Source organism: Argiope bruennichi, chromosome X1 (genome assembly GCF_947563725.1).
Source record: "Argiope bruennichi chromosome X1, qqArgBrue1.1, whole genome shotgun sequence".
Taxonomy (NCBI): domain Eukaryota; kingdom Metazoa; phylum Arthropoda; class Arachnida; order Araneae; family Araneidae; genus Argiope; species Argiope bruennichi.
In genome coordinates, this window is record NC_079162.1 from 86,752,522 (window position 1) to 86,777,521 (window position 25,000).

Here is a 25,000-nt window from a genome sequence, read left to right on the forward strand (position 1 = left end):
ATATTAAAATCATATTTTCGTGTAATTTAATGCTCAACATAAGCGCTGAAATATACTTCAAAAAAGCAAAAGTTATGTGTCTTATCGTTAAAAAACTAAAATTATGATGGAATTCTTATGACTTGACTGGTTAGTGAAGACATTAAAGCTTAAGTTATGTAATTACTGTCGGGGGGAAAAAAAATCTGCGACATGAAATAATAATAATAAAATGAGCTCGCTTTCTAGAACAGTCTTCATTAACGAAGTAAGAATCGTTTGTGTGGTAAATTATGAGAATTGAGATTTTCTTTTATAAATAAAAATTCTTACAGTCTATGTGGTCTAAATTACTAGTTTTTTTTTTTTTTTTTTTTTTTTTTTAAAGCTTTGCTACTGTAAACATTTCGTATTTAAACGCGGCGTAATATTTTCAATTTAGCATGAAATGTGATTAAAAATTAAACAACAGGTTTGCTTTTAAATTATATTTTGAAAATGAGGTAGATTCCTTAATTTGCTAATTCTGGAGTAGAAAAATCTTACGTATCTTAATACTTAGATATATATTTTTTTTCTTTTACGATTTAAGAACTGGTTTATTATATAGTAAGCACAAAACATCTATTTAATTGTTACTCTTGAATTTTATTAAAATAATGATTGTCAACGTTTTAAATAGTCATATAACTGCTGTCTATTAAAAAAAACATTTTTCCCACTTAATAAATATCTAATACTTTTTTTTATAGAATAAAAATCTAACTGATGATTTCGCAAAGATAATAATTATTATAAAGTAATAACTGCCGAAGCCCTTGCATGTGTTACTTTACTGTAACCTTAATAACTGTGTAAAAGAATAAAACTTATGCAGTCATTATTTAGTAATAATAAAATATGTATTTGAACCTTATAATTATTACGAATCTTATTTATTGCATGATAAATGTATTTTATGTATTATAGTTTTGAAAGAGCTTATTTTCCTATTTCTAAATCCGCCCTTGCCCGTAATAATAACGAGGTTCCCTGTTAGTGACTTATAATTAGAAATCATTGGAAATGTCGAAAACTCGAGCCCTTGGAATAATTTTTCACTTTAAGCTATGCTTTAATTATTACTACTAACTACTACTGTAGCCACAGGGACAGTGCTCTGGGGTCCCGAATAAGGAGTAAAAGATTATTTTTATTTTTTTAATATCTATATTGGGAAATTTATTTTAAAAATTGGAAAAATAAAACTTTGCTAATTATATTTATGTTTTCACTTTTCAGTTGAAAAATTATTTATCTGATTATAAATATAACTTATTACTAATTAAATAGAAAGTACAAAACCAAACCTAAAAATATTTACTCTTATAAAATTATTAATAAAGTTTATTTTCTGAACATTTAAAACTAAAATAGAAATGATTAATTTTTTAAATACAAATATAGAAATAAAGTATACTGAATATTTCGCTAGTAAACATTTTACCTTGATTTTACTGCACATGTTTTATATTTCCCTTCTCTGTATAACAAAAAGCATCTGATTTTTTTTTGACCAAATAGAACTAGAAACTAATGATAAATAATATATAATAACACATATCAATATGAGATTTATTGAAAAAATATAGAGTATAAATATAAATTTACTTTATTATAAATATAAATTTACTTTAATTATTAAAAAAATTATAAAACATGACTGGAAACAATTGTTTAAAGTTGGAAGACACAATAAAGGGAGGGGCATTATAATTTATACCCCCCCAAGTCTTTAGTTACAGTTCTACTGATAAAAACACATAATCGTTCACATTTTCAAATTAATATTAATGTTTAATACACAATTTGCTTTTAATGCTTCACATGTCTTATTTTATAAAAGATGGATGCCATCATGTATTTAAATCTTTATTATATAACTAAATAAATTTCATTTTTAGCGGGCTGAAAATTTTGTTATCTGAATTTTTTAAATTTCATTATTTAGGAAAATTGATTTTATTTTCGAATAAAAAATACGTATAGCCATTTCTGAACTTTTGTCAGAACAAAGTATCTGTAAACAACACCGAATTGCAACCTGCAAGTTTCATGTTTATTTTTGTGTATGTTCATTTTCTAATTTTTAAAGTTAACTTTATAATCAATTATGAAAAATTCATCAAAAATTAATTGTAATATTATAAGCGCCCTATCTATCTCTCTGTGTGTAATGGAATCGAAGTTGAATGTAAATTAAATGCAATATTTAAAGATATCTATTTCTGAGATTTTTTCATGATTTTAAATTGTTTATTTTTAGATGAATTTTTTTATGATAAAATAGATATTAATAAATTTTAAAATAAAGAGAGTGTCGTTTCAATTTCATGGCTAGCTCGTGCAAATTTGGGTTTGGGATGTGTTTTAGTGGTACAAAATTGTGTACACTGATCGCTTGAACACATGTGATGTTTTTTGAAATTCATTTCAATGACCAATTAATAACGGAGAATCTTTGTTATATTTTGGACTTGAAGAATAAGTTTTATCAAAGATATTTAAAAATAAATGCCTGTATTCTTTTCATCCCCTTATATCAATTAAAACTGCTGTTTTTTTAAAGAAAAATAAAGTTCGAATTAATTATTTTCGGTCTTGCCGGTGAAATAAAAGCAATCATTTTGCAATCGTATTGAAATATTCAAGAAGATTGCAAATCATTCGAACAGTTTTTCCACAGATAACTTGTCCGTTTCTCACCAGTCTTTTTCCTTTCCAGATATTGTACAATTATAGGCATTTAACTAACTTTAATTAAATATTAGGAATAAATGAAACTATCCGTAGGATTGTTCCTAACAATTGTAGCCATACCAAAGTGCTTAATCTTCATCTAATAACTAATACCGCCTATATAAGTTGTTTCTCTTGATCACGTCGCCACGTAATACATCCACTGAATACTCATTAACCCTTTCACCGTCCTCTCCTGTCCACGAACATTTCTGTTTTTCCTTTGCTTTTCGCCACATTAGAACAAAAAACAAACAAAAAAGAGCAACAATTCAAACAAGTAAACATTTACAAAGTGTTTTAAATGTTTCAAAGTTTTTAAATGTAGAAGAAGCTTGCGTTACGTCCGCCCTGCAGAAGTTTCACATGAACGCGCTAGACGCGTTACGGACAACGAAGAAGTTAAACCATTTTGATTACGAAATTTTAAAGCTTAATGTCTTTATTTTCTCAGTGTTATAGTGGAAGACTCAATAAAAGAAACATTACTTGAACTATTGATTATCTAAGCGACCGCAGTGATAAAAATATAACTTCCGTCTGAAAAGTAGGAGAATTCGTAAAACCTCTTTTTTGTACTATTTGACACCTAAAACCGCGAAAGTTGATGTCTTCATCTTGACAGGAATAAACCGCGAAATTTTTAGTTAAAAGGCCGATCATCTGCATATTATAAAGCCACATAAAAGGTGAGATATTTCTCATGCTCAAAATTCTCTGAGAATTTCCAACTATCCATGGATTACCACAATCACCGCAAGAACAGAATAAGCTTCCATATTAAAAAAGTTCTATTTCTGGGAATCATGCCTTTGAAATTGCAAAGCGTGTTGTCATGATTCCACTTGTAGTGGACAGTCTATTCATTGAAGACTATCACCACCATAACAATAAAAGAAAAACAACTTTTTCTAATCATTCTCCCTATCTTTCGCATATTATGCGCGCGTCCAACCAGAATCCTGTCCTTGAATTGACACCTGAAATGCGAAAAGTTGATGTCTTCATTTCTTTCCGAACGTTAATGGGCGGTAGACCACGAAAGAGGAAAAAAGTGAATTTACTCCTTGATTGAGTCATTTCTTCCAACGACCCAGTGAGGAAAATTACAGATATACAGCCAGAGCGTCTTAACCAACATCCGAATTCCATTACATGCTTTGTGATCAAGTGGGTTGTCCCAAGGACATCGAATCGCGAGTCAAATGATTAAAATCTCGGCGAGTGAGGCTTCAGGAGGGGGAGGGGACCAGTGACGTCACACTTAATAACTCAATTACCTCAAGCCTTCTTATGGAACTGCTCTGTAGGTCGAACGCTTTGGGTGTCCAGGGGATTTTATTCTTTATTTTCTTTTCTTTGTCTTCCCCCCTTTCCCCCCTTCTTTCTCTCTCTGTGTGTGTTTCTTCCTCTCCTTATAACACTTCACGTTATTTCCATTTTGTTTGTTTATTTATGTTCTCGCAGTAATCATTGGTTACGTAAGAATGGGTTTCTGAAGGACATTTCTTTGAATAAAAGTTTGTGATTTTTATTTGATCCACACCTGGGGCATCACTGTTTACCCTGTTATTCGGTGATTTAAAATGATTTGGTTGATTGATTTCGGTTGGAAAATCAATTGGGGTGCATCGGTTTTACCAAACACTTAGTTCGGTGCTCTGTCGTGAAACAGGGGGAAAGTTTCTGAAGCGTTTCAGCATTAAAATTTCAGATGTTCAAATATCGAAACTTATTACTGTCCATTAGGAAGTGGACAAACAATTATTCCTCAACCCCAGTGATTTAAAAAAAAAATTAGATATAAAAAAAACACTACAAATTATAATAGCATTGTTAAACAACAACAACAAAAAAAAAAGGGACTGAAGAAATGAATTTTTTTTTCTTTTTTATTTTCTTTCTTATAGTAATGTGTTGGGGAAAACAGGAGTATACGCCGAAAATGGCGTATGCTATGCTACAAGATAAATTTTTATGATTTTTGTATAATTAATATTTAAAATTTTAAAATGTCAAACAACAAAAACATTTTTAAAAAATAAATTTTTATTCGTCCTTTTCTAAATTCGCTTTTTTATTGAATTATTCCTTGACAATTCTGAAAGCTAAGTTTGAGGTTAGGTAAAATTAATTATATTAAAAATTAAAATTAATTTAAAGAGCTACCACATGCTTTATATGAATTCCAAAACTTTATATTCCCATTGTTGTTCTACCTTTCATCTGCCCCTCCCTCAGTGTCTTCCTTAATTACAGCTAAGAAATACACGGGAAAATAGTTTTAGTCGTTAAATAAGAAGTAAAGGATCTTTTGTATTCAACTTCATCTCTTAAAGTAAAATTTACGCCTTTTCTAAATTGATAAATTTAATCGTGCTCGCAATATTAATTTTTATAATTTATATTTAAAATTTCAACCAAAAAAAAAGATCGCACTTTTTCAATCACTTAATATGAGTTAAATACGCCGAGAAATATATTCTTTACTGATGCAGTCATTCCTTTCATTTCAGATACCTGTTGATTATATGATTTTATCAAAAACAAATACAATAGGCACTGTAATAAAGCAAATTTATAGTAGATAATTAGATATCTCAAACATTCACTCAGTTACATCATCAAGTCAATTGTTTCATTTTAAAAATGTTATTTGACCTTCAAATTACGTGTGCCTTCTCCCTTCAAATAGAAATCCCCCCCCCCTTCTACGAGCATATCTGTACATAAATGTACCGACCTAAAAATGGCCGACATTTTGAGAGATTTGCTTCAAAATTCGATACGAATCGACACTTTAGATGTTAAATTTGACTGCCAACTTTTTTCCCCATTTATTTCTTTATGTTTTGTCGTAAATCGTGCACATTTGTACTCGGACAGGTGGACGGACAGATTTCCTCTGACTAGATCTCATTTAATGATAGAAATCTACAAATTTGGCATCAAGACCAAATACCGAATTTTATCGGTTTAGCTCAAAGTGTTTCTGAGCGTTAGTGCTCATAGATGGATTAAATTCCAAAAATGTGTTTTTTGAACTCAGGGTGAAGATTCGTCAAAATCTTGATTTCGAATTTTGTGACAATTACGATGCTTTTTTCTCGAATATTTTGAATATGAGAAAGTAAAAATAATGAATGAAAAATGGGCGAATACTAGATTTCAGCTTCAAAAAAAATTAATATTCAATGTTTTAATCTCATTTTTAACGATATATTTAAACTCACAATTTTTTTAGCTCGATATTATTTATATTATCAGTGTTTTATTTTAAATCACTTATAACAAATGTAATGTAGCCCAAATAAATTATATTCTTTTAGAGTAGAAAATGTGATTTTTGATACAGCAACCGACTTTTTTCTAGACAGCAACTCAAACTTTTTTTTAAAGGAATAGAAACATGTTTGAAAATTGTGACAATTACAATGCTTTTCTCTTGTATATTTTGAATATGAGAAAGTAAAAATAATGAATGAAGAATGGGTGAATACTAGATTTCAGCTTCAAAAAAAATTAATATTCAATGTTTTAATCTCATTTTAGCGATATATTTAAACTCACAATTTTTTTAGCTCGATATTATTTATATTATCAGTGTTTTATTTTAAATCACTTATAACAAATGTAATGTAGCCCAAATAAATTATATTCTTTTAGAGTAGAAAATGTGATTTTTGATACAGCAACCGACTTTTTTCTAGACAGCAACTCAAACTTTTTTTTAAAGGAATAGAAACATGTTTGAAAATTGTGACAATTACAATGCTTTTCTCTTGTATATTTTGAATATGAGAAAGTAAAAATAATGAATGAAGAATGGGTGAATACTAGATTTCAGCTTCAAAAAAAATTAATATTCAATGTTTTAATCTCATTTTTAACGATATATTTAAACTCACAATTTTTTTAGCTCGATATTATTTATATTATCAGTGTTTTATTTTAAATCACTTATAACAAATGTAATGTAGCCCAAATAAATTATATTCTTTTAGAGTAGAAAATGTGATTTTTGATACAGCAACCGACTTTTTTCTAGACAGCAACTCAAACTTTTTTTTAAAGGAATAGAAACATGTTTGAAAATTGTGACAATTACAATGCTTTTCTCTTGTATATTTTGAATATGAGAAAGTAAAAATAATGAATGAAGAATGGGTGAATACTAGATTTCAGCTTCAAAAAAAATTAATATTCAATGTTTTAATCTCATTTTAGCGATATTTTTAAACTCACAATTTTTTTAGCTCGATATTATTTATATTATCAGTGTTTTATTTTAAATCACTTATAACAAATGTAATGTAGCCCAAATAAATTATATTCTTTTAGAGTAGAAAATGTGATTTTTGATACAGCAACCGACTTTTTTCTAGACAGCAACTCAAACTTTTTTTTAAAGGAATAGAAACATGTTTGAAAATTGTGACAATTACAATGCTTTTCTCTTGTATATTTTGAATATGAGAAAGTAAAAATAATGAATGAAGAATGGGTGAATACTAGATTTCAGCTTCAAAAAAAATTAATATTCAATGTTTTAATCTTATTTTTAACGATATATTTAAACTCACAATTTTTTTAGCTCGATATTATTTATATTATCAGTGTTTTATTTTAAATCACTTATAACAAATGTAATGTAGCCCAAATAAATTATATTCTTTTAGAGTAGAAAATGTGATTTTTGATACAGCAACCGACTTTTTTCTAGACAGCAACTCAAACTTTTTTTTAAAGGAATAGAAACATGTTTGAAAATTGTGACAATTACAATGCTTTTCTCTTGTATATTTTGAATATGAGAAAGTAAAAATAATGAATGAAGAATGGGTGAATACTAGATTTCAGCTTCAAAAAAAATTAATATTCAATGTTTTAATCTCATTTTTAACGATATATTTAAACTCACAATTTTTTTAGCTCGATATTATTTATATTATCAGTGTTTTATTTTAAATCACTTATAACAAATGTAATGTAGCCCAAATAAATTATATTCTTTTAGAGTAGAAAATGTGATTTTTGATACAGCAACCGACTTTTTTCTAGACAGCAACTCAAACTTTTTTTTAAAGGAATAGAAACATGTTTGAAAATTGTGACAATTACAATGCTTTTCTCTTGTATATTTTGAATATGAGAAAGTAAAAATAATGAATGAAGAATGGGTGAATACTAGATTTCAGCTTCAAAAAAAATTAATATTCAATGTTTTAATCTCATTTTAGCGATATATTTAAACTCACAATTTTTTTAGCTCGATATTATTTATATTATCAGTGTTTTATTTTAAATCACTTATAACAAATGTAATGTAGCCCAAATAAATTATATTCTGTTAGAGTAGAAAACATGATTTTTGATACAGCGACTGACTTTTTTCTAGACAGCAACTGAAATTTTTTTAAAGGAATAGAAACATGTTTGAAAATTGTCAATAAGAAATTCTGACCGATTTCATCATTAAGAATTCGAATATAAAAACATTATAATAAATAATCTGCGATACATATTCGTATCTTTTAAAACTTTTCATCATTTAAAATTTGAATTAAAACTTATTGCTAAACAATTTTTAACCCAAGATAAATGTGGATAAGTTTCTTCCCCTTAAATTTTTATTTAAATGCATAGGAATGTTGATTTCCTCTCTAATTCAACAAATATGTTTTTAAATTTTCATTTGAAATTTTGCCTATTTATTGAATGTACGTGTACGCTGAAATAATAGAAAAATATTAAATTGCAATACTGGTCTCTTTAAAATTAAACTTAATACTGGGAGCTTTCCTTAAGATTTAATAAAAGATATTTAAAAGTTACATAGGTTTTTTTTTTCATTTTATTTTCGACAGAAAAAGAAATTTTTAAAGGTAAATAGTAAAACATAATTTATTGAAGAGTAAATTTTGATTAAGAAAAACATTTTTAATCACGAAATTATCTTTTACTGGGGCATTATGCTTAATTGCTAAATTCCATTTTATATTGCCATAATTTTCCCAGTATCAATAATAATAATTATTATTATTATTATAAACTACTCGAAGTAAAAACAATTCTTTCTTTTCAGAAAATGTAGAATATTTATTTCTCTTAATAATACCTGATTTCTTATTAATTAAAAATATTTTACAAGTTATGAGACACCTTGCTTTCGTAATTTTCTGTGAAAGAAACCATTAGCGCATTGTACTTAATTATTATGAAACGTCTTTCAGTAAGTTTATGTGTCAGTATAATTTAAATTCATTCATTGCATTCCATTACTTTCGAGAAGAAAATTTGGAAATGATTGTCCTACACCAAAATAATTTGACGATGACTTTTTCATTCGATGAATTATGAGCAAAATCTCCATCAAGAATTATTAAATAATTCAGAAAACTGATTTGAGGAAGCTCAAAAATCTAAAGTGAGTGTTACAAGAAATTTATTAGCACAAATATAATCAATCAATCAAATAATCAAAACATATTTCATTTCGCCGAAGAAATATTTGAGGTACTGCATTTCATTAAGCTATTATCCCTTAGGAAGTGAATGAACCAAAAAACTCAGTGTGTCATCGAAATTTAGTTGATATTTCGTTGTTGAATAATCAATCAAAATATTTTATTCTTGGTATTTTATTCTTCTGTAAATTCTTGTAAGCAGATGTCGATAAGAAATTCTGGTACTATATATTTTTCTTTTAAAAAATAATATTTTAATTTAAGAAGTAAATGCATCTAATATCGCATTAAGGTAACTAATATATATTTTACAGTTAGTGTGGTTAATCGGTTACTATTAATAATAACTGGTAAGAAGGATTAATCGATTTATCACATTCACTGGTTATTATTAACCCTTTATTTACTGACGGTACTTAAAAGTACCATTTAAATCTGGCTTATATCTTCGTAATATGGCAATTTTTGCTGATGGTATTCTAAAAGAACACGGAGAATGTAACCCAAATAGCAAGAAATTAATATAAGCTAAAAGTAGGAATTAAAAATATTTAATTAATAATTAAATTAATTAAGATATTTCTACCAATTAAAATATATTTCTTGGGTTCCCTGGGATTATTCTGCAAGAAAACTTAACTACTAGTGCAAAAATGAAGTTGAAAAATTGATGGCAACATAATTCGGTAAATAAAAGTTTTATACTAACCATGGTTAATATTAATAATAACCGATTAATTTTATTGACCATAACATATATGAACATAAAGGACATTAAAAAATACTAATGACCGTAATTTTAAAAAAAAACGATAAGCATTTCTACAAAGCAAAATATAAAATATTTATCTGTTCTCTCAGTTAGTGAATTTATAAATAACCATTTTTCGTATGTTTTATTTTAAAAAAAAAGGTAATAACCCCAAACATTGTAACCTATTTTTTTACGCCTTATTAAAACTAATTCTTTTTATTTCCATTTGCATTGTCCTATTATGCAATTATGAAAAGAATAAAGTGAAAAATTCAACGCGTCTCCAACACTTTCTATTGGTAAAAGCTTTAGCAGACCACCTGGAGAGCCAAAGCTCGCCGTGGCGCGTCTTTCCTTTTTGTGATTCCCCTCAATAAAGTTTTCCTTTATCATGCACGAAACGATTTAGTACGGCGAAGAAGCCGAATCCTGGCAGGGCCTCTGTGTCGTTCCAGATCAACAAACGACTTGCTGGGTGGGCCTGGCTCTGGCCCAAAACCCGCCAGAATCCGGGCCTATAAGGCAGCAGCGTCTAGGGAGGGATCGACTACGAAATATCCTGCCAGCGAAACTGACGCGACGAAAAACACTCATTCGTCAGTTCGTTCGGCTCAACTATTCCGGGCTCGAAGCTAGAATAAACACTTCGATTCGATCCGAATCTGGAATCTTTCCTGGAGTTCTTTATGGTGGTGAAACGTCGAAAAATCAATGAAAAGGCCTTTATTATGCCTCATCCTATCTATTTTATAAAAAAAGAAAAAACGGATGTTGATTTCGAAGCTCTAAACCGTGAAAAGCAAAACTAAACTCAACAGATGTCCGTTTGTTTACATTTGAGGATCACGGAAAGCGGGGCAGATGTGTGAAGTTAGGCTTTGTCAGAAAATACATGATTCGCTCTGTTTTCGCCTCAGAATGTAAGCTTTTAGGAGAGGAATTATTTAAAACAGACACAACTTAGCTCAATGTCTGTTGTTTACAATAAGTTATCACAAAAAAAAATTCGAAGAAATGTGTGTGGTGAAGCGTCGAAACCAAAGATAGATTTAGGGGAAGTGAGTGAATTTTTAACCATAACACATAATGAAAAACAAGCAAACGTAAACTGAGTATATTTTGTGACAGACTACTGGAAATAATTTATTTTACAAAGTGTAAATATTGAATCCATATGAAGTCATATTTCTTATAATTTTTTTCATTAGAAATAATTTATTTTATAATATGTAAATATTGAATTCATATATATTTTTTATTTTTGCAATTGCATATGATTTATATTTTATGAACATAAAGTATAATTTACATAAACATTAAAATTTTATAAATTATTGTATGTGACATTTTAATATAAAATAATTATTGTGTGTTCAACTCGTTAATGTAATAGTTCTATATAATTATGATATTTTATTGATGCATTTTTCTTAAAGTTTGCGTAACATTTCAAAAGAATTTAAGCAGTGAAATGCATTAACTAATAAAATAATTTTTAAAATAAAATTCGTACTTCTTGCCTACAGTTATTTAAACGTTGGTCCATTGTGTAAAAATAATGTTTTGAATTATACATGTTTCTAAAATGTAAAATATGGGAATGCCAAAGGCATGATTTTATATAAGTATAGGAAGATCTAATTATTTATTCCTACTTTCAATAAATAAAGAATTCAATAATTAAAAATTTTAAATATAGAATCTTTTACTTTGTAGCTGCCGTTCTTTACTTAAAGTACATTTTTAAATTTAGACTTGAATCAGATACGCCCTCTCATTATAATGCCGTTATAGCCGAAAAACTATTGTTTAATAAATAAACCTCAAATACAGTTACAGAAACAAAGGGATATTACATACATTGAATTAGTTTTATGTACAGGTCAATTGAGCAGGTTAATTGAGTGAATTATTAACAGGTCAACTGAACTTATGTCAATTGTTGACTGGTTATTTTGATAATAATTCATTTTATTTTAATCTTTTATTTTAATAACTTAGAGGGAAAATGTACCTTTAATCTTTTAATATGTATGCCATGAGAAAAAAATGACTGAACTAATAACAGCATCTTTGAAAAATTTATCATAATTTTGGCTGATGATTTCCTTATTTAAAAATAAGTATTTCGTATTATAATAATTTATAGAGAAATAATAAAATTCGAGTGTAACATTAAAAGTTATTATTTTATGTGATCGATCAAGTGAAATATAACAACCAATTAAACGAATATTTAATTAATTATACTTAATAATGATTTTAATAATTCATTCTAAACAAACATTTTAATCTTAATATTTCATTACTCATGGAATTTGTATTTGTTTTTAAATTTATTTATTTGAAAACTAAGTTAAAAATATTTTATAAACGTCTTGCCTCCTGTTCCTCTTAGCCCGCCAGCGCTAGACAGGTATTTAGTAAATCGCTACTGCAACTTACAAATTTTTTTTGAAAAAAATTTGAATTACATTGTTGTTTTAATCTCAGTGTTCTAATATTTTTTTTTTTTGACTGATTATATAAGATAGATTATTCAAGCCTTTTTTTTTTTCCCATCAATTCTTATTAAATGTTATCTTCTTTAATTATAATCACGATATGGAAATAAAAGAAGGGTATCAAATAACGTTAATGGAATGAATTCGTTTCTTTTTATCTTTCAGTGTTTTGAATAATGAAAAACTAATAACTCCAATAATAAAAACTAATTAAAAAATAGCAAAGATTGTTTGAATACCGTGGAATATTTTCTTCCAACGGGTTTAAATTGTTTCTCAAAACATCCACTTTTATTTAATTTTTTTTAATTCATCCTTATTTTTTCTCCAATATTTTTTTTTGTTTTTGTTTCGTTAAATAATTTCTTATCGTTATTATTTTCCTAATTATTTCGTTTTTTTTTTAATCGTTGTTTTAATTCTTACGTTTTTTATTGTTGTCAACGTTTAGTTTTTTCAATGCTGCATTGCACTTGTTATCCATTTTTCATTATAAATTTTTAAACCCATTTTATTATATACAGACTTTTTAATTTTGATAAATTCTTCAGAACTATTTATTAAGGAATGTTATTACATATAATTTATTTTTTCAATTATTTCTAAATAATATAGGAATATTTGTCTGCTTATTTCATTTACCAATATTTTACTTTCCAATTAACTAAATAAAACTAAAGTTGCATAATATAGCTATATATAATATTTCAAATTTTCTTTCAAAATATTTTTTTTTCAGACCTAAATAATAATAATAATAATAAAAAAAAATTATATAACTTTTTATGTATTTTTGTGAATTATAAATTATTAACACTACTATGATTTATATACAGGGTGTTCATTAATTATTGTTGGGGTTTCCGTACCTCATAATTTTCGAATAAAAAATATTACGCAAAAATCGATTACGTATTCGTAAATTACAACTCAAAGAATTTTATTAATAATATTAAAGTGTAAAACTTGCACAATTTGCACTTTGTAGGCATTCAGCTGAAGGCGATTCTTTGAGTTGTACTTTACGAATACATAATTCTTTGAGTTGTAATTTACGTATTCATAATTATTTGAGTTGTAATTTACGAATACATAATTCTTTGAGTTGTAATTTACGAATACATAATCGCCTTCAGCTGAATGCCTACAAAGTGTAAATTGTGTAAGCTTTACACTTTAATATCATTAATAAAATTCGTTGAGTTGTAATTTACGAATACGTAATTGGTTTTTGCGTAATATTTTTTATTCGAAAGTTATGAGGTATGGAAACCCCGACAATAATTAATGAACACCATGTATTTGCTGAAAGGTTTTGATTGTTTTATTCCGTCTTATCATTGTAAATCTCGATCATTTGATCGATGTAATGTAAAAAAGTAATGTGGCATGAATTTATTTCATACGCTTATTGAAAAGATCTATTGGGGGGGGGGTGAACACATTTAGTTCCATAGAGATCACTATACTAAAGTGTTCTTAACACTTTACGTGACATCACACGTGAAAGAACAGGAGGGGAGAGGGCTTTTGTTCTCAACAAAACTCTAAATCTACATCAAAGAAAGGGGAGGGTTACATCTCGAGAGTCAGTAAATTTGGTTTCTGAGCTCCCCAGTTAAATTAATCTCGTGTGGTTTTCGACGGCAATTTAATATTTTTTCCCCCACAGATCGATGCACCGGACTGAAACTTAATATTTCTTCCTTATTACGCTGTCAGGCGATTTGACTCCCACACATTAGTGGGAAAAAAAGCAACAGTTTAGGGTGACGCGTCTCAAGACATAATGAAAAACCGCTTTACTTTCTACTCCAGTCAATCTCTTTTGATGACGGCTTTTGTAATTAGTCGCCAGGAGTCATTGGCAGATGTCGCCAAACGTTTGCTATTCTACGCAGCTTTTTACGCTTTGAAATACTTTTTTAGAAACAGTTCAGGATGTAAAAAAAGAAGTCTCTGGATTGTGAAGCAGTGTCTGAAATCGGAAAGAAATGTTGCATTAAATTGATTTTTTTTCGCTTCTTTTTGTTAATATTTGATGGTCGTAATTTAAAATTTAATCTGCGGCAATATTAAAATTTGTGTATTAAAAAATTAGTTTACAAATCCTAAAATATGTAGTGTGTACTGTTACAACTTATCATTTCAATTATGACACTACTAACAGAATCTAAAAACATGTCTTTGGATTGTGAAGCAGTGTCTGAAATCGGAAAGAAATATTGCATTAAATTGATTTTTTTTCACTTCTTTTTGTTAATGTTTGATAGTCGTAATTTAAAATTTAATCTGCCGCAATATTAAGATTTTTGTATTAAAAAATTCGTTTACAAATCTTAAAATATGTAGTGCGTACTGTTACAACTTATCATTTCAATTATGACACTACTAACTTTTCGTGGAATCTAAAAACATGTCTTTGGATTGTGAAGCAGTGTTTGAAATCGGAAAGAAATGTTGCATTAATTTTTTTTTTTTTTTTTTTTTTTTTTTTTCTGTAAAGCGCCAACAACATAGACACGCACACCTTCGTCTTGAGCATTAGTAGCGATAACGTTTGTCTCGCTTATATTTAAAACCATGGGAAGTTAAGAACTGAAGAATTCTCATAAGAAAAACAAATCCTTTGTTTTCGTCAATATGCATTTACTTGCAAATAAAGAGTGCTTGGGAGACATATTTTTTCTTTTTTCGAGATTGGAAGGACTTGAGAAAGAGACGCCTATGAGACTGCAAACCAGTGCTGTTAAAAAAATGCCTAACTTCTCTTCCGTAAAGAAAAACTTGGGCCGCCTAATAGTACAAGCATCTACAATACATAGGTATCTTTGCTTCAGTGCTCACCAATATGTTCCTACTCCGCCCTAAACTGCATGGTTTTTATCTCTCTTCTCTGCAATTGAATTCAGGTGTACGGTATTGTTTATTTACTGCTTTTCGGAAGGTACCTGTCCTTCTTTCTCAGAGGTGATTATTACCGTTCCACACAGTTCTTCTGGCACTTTTCCCTCTTCTTTTTCGGCGTGCTAACACATTTAAGGCAGCATGGAGGAAATATAATTGTAGGTAGAGAGAAGCAGAATATTTTTTTTTCTCACAAAATGTTGTACTTTCTGGTCTGCCACGATGGCTCAAAGGGAATACGCAGCCTCCAAATCTTTTTCATTATTTAGCTGAGTATGTTTATAGAATAAAATATAATTGTAGGTAGAGAGAAGCAGAATATTTTTTTTCTCACAGATTGTTGTGCATTTTGGTTTCTGCCACGATATCTCAACGGAATAGACAGCCTTCAATTTTTTTTTTTTTTTTTTTCATTATTTAGCTCAGTATGTTTATAAAATAATTATTTAAAATCTAATTGTAGGTAGAAAGAAATAGAATATTTTTTTTTCTCACAGATTGTTGTGCTTTTTGGTCTCTGCTACGATGGCTTAACGGAATAGACAACCTCCAAATTTTTTTCATTATTTATCTCAGTATGTTTAGGATATAATTGTTTAAAATATAATTGTAGGTTGAGAGAAGCAAAATATTTTTTTCTCACAGATTGTTGTGCATTTTGGTCCATGCCACGATGGCTCAAAGGGAATACGCAGCCTCCAAATCTTTTTCATTATTTAGCTGAGTATGTTTATAGAATAAAATATAATTGTAGGTAGAGAGAAGCAGAATATTTTTTTCTCACAGATTGTTGTGCATTTTGGTTTCTGCCACGATAACTCAACTGAATAGGCAGCCTTCAAAAAAAAAATTTTTTTTTCATTATTTAGCTCAGTATGTTTATAAAATAATTATTTAAAATCTAATTGTAGGTAGAAAGAAGTAGAATATTTTTTTTTCTCACAGATTGTTGTGCTTTTTGGTCTCTGCTACGATGGCTTAATGGAATAGACAGCCTCCAAATCTTTTTCATTATTTAGCTCAGTATGTTTATAGAATAAAATCTAATTGTAGGTAGAGAGAAGCAGAATATTTTTTTTCTCACAAATTGTTGTGCATTTTGGTCTCTGCCATGATGGCTCAACGAAATAGACAGCCTCCAATTTTTTTTTTCATTATTTAGCTCAGTATGTTTATAAAATAATTATTTAAAATCTAATTGTAGGTTGAGAGAAGCAGGATATTTTTTTTCTTCACAGAACATTTTATTTTTTTTGTCTCTGCAGGATGGCTGATCGGAATAGACAGCCTCCAAATCTTTTTCATTATTTATCTCAGTATGTTTAGGATATAATTGTTTAAAATATAATTGTAGGTTGAGAGAAGCAGAATATTTTTTTCTCACAGATTGTTGTGCATTTTGGTTTCTGCCACGATAACTCAACTGAATAGGCAGCCTTCAAAAAAAAAAATTTTTTTTTTCATTATTTAGCTCAGTATGTTTATAAAATAATTATTTAAAATCTAATTGTAGGTAGAAAGAAGTAGAATATTTTTTTTTCTCACAGATTGTTGTGCTTTTTGGTCTCTGCTACGATGGCTTAACGGAATAGACAGCCTCCAAATCTTTTTCATTATTTAGCTCAGTATGTTTATAGAATAAAATCTAATTGTAGGTAGAGAGAAGCAGAATATTTTTTTTTCTCACAAATTGTTGTGCATTTTGGTCTCTGCCATGATGGCTCAACGGAATAGACAGCCTCCAATTTTTTTTTTTATTATTTAGCTCAGTATGTTTATAAAATAATTATTTAAAATCTAATTGTAGGTTGAGAGAAGCAGGATATTTTTTTTCCTCACAGAACATTTTATTTTTTTGTCTCTGCAGGATGGCTGATCGGAATAGACAGCCTCCAAATCTTTTTCATTATTTATCTCAGTATGTTTAGGATATAATTGTTTAAAATATAATTGTGGGTTGAGAGAAGCAGGATATTTTTTTCCTCACAGAACATTTTATTTTTTTGTCTCTGCAGGATGGCTGATCGGAATAGACAGCCTCCAAATCTTTTTCATTATTTATCTCAGTATGTTTAGGATATAATTGTTTAAAATATAATTGTAGGTTGAGAGAAGCAGGATATTTTTTTTCCTCACAGAACATTTTATTTTTTTGTCTCTGCAGGATGGCTGATCGGAATAGACAGCCTCCAAATCTTTTTCATTATTTATCTCAGTATGTTTAGGATATAATTGTTTAAAATATAATTGTAGGTTGAGAGAAGCAGGATATTTTTTTTCCTCACAGAACATTTTATTTTTTTGTCTCTGCAGGATGGCTGATCGGTTTGGTTTGGTTATATTAACGTCCCGTTTGAAGCAACACTAGGGCTATTTAGGATGGCTGATCGGAATAGACAGCCTCCAAATCTTTTTTCATTATTTAGCTCAGTATGCTCTATTCCTTCAATAAATATGTGTTTCTTTTGCGTTACAGATTCTTGAACAGCAAAAAATGTTGCTTTATATAGTATAAATAAGGGTTGTTTTTTTTTAGAATTATTAAGTTTTTCGTTAAATGAAGCTAAATATCTCTTTTCACACACAAATGGTTCAAAATAATAGAATCTTTGGCTCAAAGCGTTTTAGAGTTATCATATTCATAGCGTGACAGACAGACGTCATTCAGACTCTCGGAGGCCTGAAATGTGGAAATTCCCTAAAAACTCGACTTCGAATTTTTTTGACGATTTAATGGTTTCTCTTTGTATATATATGAAAAAGTATAAATAAATGAATAAAAATAAACAATAGGTTAATATAAATAAACTGAAACTAAAAAAACTAAGTCTACATTTATTTTTCATTACATACAACATTAGAAAAAAAAATTCTTTAAAGTAAAATTTTATTAATTTATTTCTTTTATTTTTAGGTTACGGAGATTTTCTTCCGTGAAGGAGAAAAAATTCTTTTGTGAGAAATTAAAGGAGGGGAAGAAAGAAACCAGCTGATATCATTTGTGCGAGTAGAAGTTGGGCAAATCCGATTTCCTCCTTTCCCGAAAGATTCGCGGTAAGCAGATGGAACTTATACAACAAATCTCTAGATAATCTGCGTTCTTCGATCTCGAGATCACACCAGTGCCCTGGAGTGAAATCTCGAGATAGGATTTGATATTACTTCAGTCTGAAACTTGATCGAGATGAAAAATCTGCCCCAAAGAGTGAATTAGAACAGACTTGAAAGACTATTGACATTTGGACAAGCATTGATTGATAAGATGACTGATCTTACAGACTTAATTCTCTGTTGAATAAAACATATACTGACATTCATTCCAAAACATGGGGGCCGGAATTTGCACAAATTCCGATCACCGCAGTCAAATTGCAAAAATATGTTTTGTCTTCAAAGTACTAATTTTCTTTCTACAGCTGATAGTTTCCTCGCCAATATTATATTCAGCGCCTGAAGACTGTAAATGGACACTCATCAGCGGCAGTGATGTCTCGTTAACTTGCCACTTAAAAAGTATTGTTGCCTCCGGTATACTGGCAACTAACTTCAGTGTGATACAAAGTGAGCATACTACAGCTCTTAATATTATATGCGATTCTTCGTTCTTTGAAAGTACTCTTGCCCCAATGGCTATGTCACATCTACGATATCTCAAAGCTTTGCGTATACATCAGTGCAAGTTGAGGGAACTGTCTGCGGATGCTTTTGCTGAGTTAAACGATTTGAGGAACCTTTCTCTACGGACAATGAATGACGAGTGGGGCGAATTCCCTTTGTCCCTACACAATGAAGTATTTGCAAAATTGCATCAGTTAGAAACTCTTGATTTAGGCCATAACAAACTAGAAAGACTAACTGATGAAATGATATGCCATCTTGGATCTCTGAAAGTTTTAAACTTAACTCATAATAATTTGAATGCTGTAATTGCTTTCTCAGATGAAACCAATCATAATTTACATAAGCACTGCTTGGAAAGTCTTTCAGAACTCGATTTGTCTTATAATTTGATATCTATTGTGACAAAAAGAGATCTCGCAAGATTTATGAACTTGCGCCTTCTTAATCTTGCGCACAATGCCATTTTTGACCTGGATTCTTCAGTCTTCGCCAGTTTTGCTAAATTGCAAGTAGTTGACCTATCAAATAATGAACTTATCACCCTTCCAGCAAGGTTGTTTCAAGATTCACCTGACATTCGAGAGCTATACTTGAACAATAACTCAATAATAAGCATACCATCCGATTTGTTTAATGGCTTACAACAACTTGTGATTTTGAATTTAAGCTTCAACAAGATTTCTAGCTTTTCCTTTGGCCCGGAGACATTTGTCGACTTAATTCGTTTGGTGATTCTGGATCTGAGCAGAAATAAATTAAGCTTCATCAACAATACTTTATTCCAGTCGCAATATTCTCTTCAGATGCTCTTCCTTTCTCATAACGACATTGACATTATAGCTGAAAATTCGTTTTCGTCTCTTTACAACCTATATACTCTGGATTTAAGCCATAACAAGCTGAAATATTTGGATATATTTACACTAAACGGGCTGTATGTTCTAAGTGATCTAAAGCTGTCCCATAACAGCATTTACAGTATGCATTCTGATGCATTTAAAAATTGCAGCAGCGTGGAAGATCTGACTCTCCAAGGAAATAATTTAAGCCACGTTCCAACTGCTTTGAAATCTCTGCAATTTCTGAAAACTCTGAATCTCAACAACAACATCATCGGCAGCCTCAATAATTCATCGTTCCAAGACCTGAAACAACTTCGTCATCTAAGTCTTTCGCAAAATCAAATCAGAAATTTAACAAAATACGCTTTCAAGCACCTGGTTGCTTTGAAAGCTTTAGATTTATCGAAAAATAACATTCACATGTTGGAACATGGTATTTTCGACGAAGGAGAAGCCTTGAATATTATTGATTTGAGTGATAACTATCTTTCTGATATCAATGGATTATTCATGAATTTGAAAAGTCTGATGTTCCTCAATGTTTCCCGGAATAAAATTCAATGGTTTGATTACGCCGTAATACCAACGGAGCTTGAAGAACTTGACCTTCACAGCAATGAAATCGGAATGTTAAGTAACTATTATGAATTGGAAGACACCCTTCAGTTGCACACTATAGATGTCTCTTTTAATTTCATATCTGAAATAAACGCCGCTTCGTTTCCTAATCACATAAAACAAATAAAGATAAACAACAATCGTATAAGTATTGTAAACCCTTTTACATTTTTAGCCAAAACCAACCTGACTTACGTTAATATGGCTAACAATAATATTGAAACTTTGGACATTAACACGTTCAGACTGAATCCAGTTGTTTTGAAAAAACCATTACCAGAATTTGCTATTTCAGCAAATCCTTTCTTTTGCGATTGTAACATGGAATGGCTGCAACACATGAATAAGCTTGACGGAACTGTTCAATATCCGCATATTATAGATTTGAATGATGTAATTTGCAAGTTATCATTTATTAGATACGGCACGTACTTGCCACTATCGATGTCCAAATCGTCAGATTTTCTCTGCAAATATAATAGTCATTGTTTTGCGTTGTGCCACTGTTGCGAATTTGACGCTTGTGACTGCGAAATGGTTTGCCCAGACAACTGTACATGCTATTCGGATCAAACATGGAATACAAATATCGTCGATTGCAGTTCCCAGAATTTTACTTCCATGCCATCTGTTATACCAATGGATGTGACGGATCTGTATTTGGATGGAAATAACATATACCAGTTAACTAGTCATACACTAATAGGTCGTAAAAATATGCGGATTATATACTTGAATAACAGCAACATTCACGTGATTAATAATCGAACTTTTAACGGCTTATTAATACTCAGAGCTCTGCATTTGGAAAATAACCAAATAAAAATTCTGAACGGATACGAATTTGAAACGCTGGTTCACCTAGAAGAGCTGTATCTTTCTAATAATAAAATAAGTTATATTGCGAATACTACATTTCAAAACTTGAAGTCTTTGGCTATTTTGAATTTGGACCACAATTTCATCAAAGAATTTCAAGTTTGGAACTTCAAATGGAATCCACATCTCACAAGTGTCCAGTTGGGTCACAATCCCTGGATATGCGATTGCGATTATTTAGAGTCTTACCACGAATGGCTCCGGAGTGCCTCGTCTGTAGTTCAAGACCTTGGATCCATTCAATGCCGTTCTAACCATTCAGCCGGCCCATATTTGATTGAATTTAACATGTCTTCTTGTTCGAATTACAGCTCAGTTACTTACTTCCAAGCTGTATTTAAAACGGATCATGTTGCTCTTGTTGTCATAATATCAGTTCTCTTTCTGTTGCTGCTGGTAATTACTATTCTTATATGCATTTATCGCCGAGAGCTGAGCATTTGGGTGTACACCAAGTACGGCATAAAGATTTTCAAGAGAAATGGATTTCCACATCAAGACGAAAAACTGTTTGATGCTTTTATATCTTACAGCACCAAAGATGAGAATTTTGTGAAGCAGACTCTTCTTCAAGAATTGGAATTAGGTATTCCAAGTTACCGTATTTGTCTGCGACACCGTGACCTGCATCGTGAGCATCTGTGCCCAGACGCTCATCTAAGGGAATATGTATCAGTCAGTCACAGAACTATTATTATCTTGACGGAACAATACTTAAAGTGTGAGTCTTGCCACCGAGACTTAAAAATCGCTCACGAGGAATTGCAGGATAGCAGTAAGCACAGGCTGATAATTCTTGTCATAGACCCATTGTCCTTTAAAGATATACCGCCTGACGCAAAATTGTGCTTTCGAAAAGCACCAATTATTCGTTGGGGAGAAAAGAGATTTTGGGAGAAACTGAAATATATAATGCCTCACAAAAATATAAATCCAAGAGTGAAGTATTCTCATGGAACTATTCCCCCCTACAGCAATGTTAAATTAGTGTAATTATTAATGGATTCTGGTCTTATAACCAAGGAGTCCAAATGCTTCTCAAAAAGAAATTTAACTCTCCCTTTTTGAAGGTAAAGTCTATAATTGTTCCTAAATGTACTGTCTTTCGATAATATCTGCCTATTATTAAGGCATTCCTTTTCGTTCAGGAAAAGTTTTCACTTTATTGTTCTGGACAAGAACGTATAATTTAAAACATTTTTCCCCTTCTATTTATTGTTTTCCATTTATTGGATTGTGTAAAATTCAAAAATATGTATAGCCAGACAGAAATTTCAATGAGCTTTCACGAACAATAACTTGATGAACATTTTAAATCAATCTCAAAAGCCAATAATTTAAAACGGGCCAAAATGATTTTGATTTTCACTTCTCACCTGTTTATTAATACCCCTGATGACGAACTTGAAACTAAATTCTTAATACTTCAGAAAATACTTCCTAATGGAGTGACTGGATTATTTTTTTGCAGAAATTGCATGAATAGACTTAGTAACTGCTATTAGATGTTTCGATGTTTGATATTCATGCTTATATGTATATATTCCAAGGTGACATTGTAAATGTGCTCTGTGTATATTTTTGTTTCCATTCACATTTATACAGAAGACGAATCTCTGGACGAGAACTGTACTGTGAATTTGCATTTTTTGTTGATTCGCATGCCATTGTTTTTGTCATGCTTTTATCCAAAAAGTGTCTCCTGCAGAATGTGGCGATCTAGAATCCTGTTGTGCATGAACAGGCAGGAGAATGCTTGGATAGATTTTGGAGGTTGATGTTTTCTTGATGTTGATTTCTTTTTCTCGCATGATGTTGAGCCTGGATTGGACGATAAAGTGTTTCTGATCACGTATTTATTGGGAATGATGAGGAGAAGTTTAGGACTGACAAGCTTGAAACTTTTGTAAATATATTAATGTTTTATATATGTTTTTTCTGTATATATATATATTAAGATGTGAATTTTCAAGCTTCATTACAAAAGTCTATAGCGAAACATGAAACCGAAATACCAAGCTTGACCCTGCACTCCAGATTAGATATACATAAATTATCTGGGAACATTTCTAATTTGTTGATTAATATTTTGTCTATCCTTTAATAGTTCTTTTAATAGGCTGTCTATTTTTTTATTGTAATTTTATTCGAACTATTTATTATCATTATTTATTTCCCATTGTTTTTTTTTTTTTTTTTTTTTTTTTTTTTTTTTTTTTTTTTTTTTTACTAAAGGGGGGGATATCGAATGTCCCTTTCGAAGAGTTGATTATAAAAATATTTGTTCTTTTGTGAAATATTTGGGAAGAAATGAGTTTCAATTTTTGAATATCCTACCCAGTTGTTCTTTAAAAAATAAATCAAATTGATTATTTCTGATTGATGAAAAATATTATTCGCGATTGAATTATTTTTATTTTTACTCCTTAAAAAAATATGTGCATCCTGTAGAATATTAGGTTCGGAATGCATGGAATGCACCTGATAGTTTCAATTTTTGAATATCCTACTCAGTTGTTCTTTAAAAAATAAATCAAATTGATTATTTATGATTGACGAAAAATATTATTCGCGATTGAATTATTTTTATTTTTACTCCTTAAAAAAATATGTGCATCCTGTAGAATATTAGGTTCGGAATGCATGGAATGCACCTGATCGTTTCAATTTTTGAATATCCTACTCAGTTGTTCTTTAAAAAATAAATGAAATTGATTATTTATGATTGATGATAAATATTATTCGCGATTGAATTATTTTTATTTTTACTCCTTAAAAAATATGTGCATCCTGTAGAATATTAGGTTCGGAATTCATGGAATGCACCTGATAGTTTTTGTATGAAATGCACCTGATAGTTTTTATGTATATTTAATCTGATCAAAAGAAATGGAGCTTGGATCGTCTGTGCCACATAACTGTGATCTACAGGAATCCTGCCCAAGAGAATGTAAATGTGGTGCTAGTTTCGGGTATTGTCCTACCAAACATGCTGTTTTCGAAAACATTCTGATATCTGTGATAATACGTTTTCTTATGCTGTCAATTATAATAAAGTAGATGTTGTGAATTGTGAATGGATTCTGTCTTTCTTTGGAGGTTTATTTACTTGTGTATGAAAGTGTCATGTAGATAGATCATCATTAACACGTTAATACCTGAAGCAAGTGTGTCTCACAGGTAATGTATTTCTTTGGACTGCATTGAATCACCCATGCTTCACGTGAATCTTTTCTTTTTTTATCCTTAGCTCAGCGTTGGTTCATACTCGCCATATGAATGTATAATATTTGGAAAATGGGCTACTGACCATAAATGACCCTACCAAACAAAATATATTGATCAACCACAGGTTTTTAACTCTTCTTTTTTTTATTATTATTAATAGCTTGTTGCTATCTACTGAGCTATTTAATGACGAATCGTTGAATTTGGACTCATGGAATCTTGCAATTGATCATTTTATTAATCTGTAATAATAACAATAATATTCTATTAATCTGTATAATTAATTAACTTCGATTTATTCCATCCTAGGAGGTATAATATGTGCAGATAAAAAGCATTAAGCAGTACGTCAGTCTACATCGGAACACAGCAGCAGAAGAGTGAAAGAGACCGAAATTTTCCCTTCTGTGGTTTTTACAATAA

General features: G+C 29.9%; 1 protein-coding gene across 8 annotated transcripts in view; it reads left to right on the forward strand.

Annotated features, from left to right (window-relative positions):
- LOC129958173 (toll-like receptor 6) overlaps positions 1-24,419 on the forward strand; it is a 113,083-nt gene extending 88,664 nt beyond the window's left edge. For all 8 annotated transcript variants that reach the window (XM_056070418.1, XM_056070419.1, XM_056070426.1 and 5 more), the window contains one exon: positions 18,304-24,419. In XM_056070418.1, the coding sequence (XP_055926393.1) occupies positions 18,716-22,342 (3,627 nt within the window). In that variant the 5' untranslated portion in view covers positions 18,304-18,715 and the 3' untranslated portion in view covers positions 22,343-24,419. The remainder of the gene's footprint in view (positions 1-18,303) is intronic.
- The last annotated feature ends 581 nt before the right edge of the window (positions 24,420-25,000 follow it).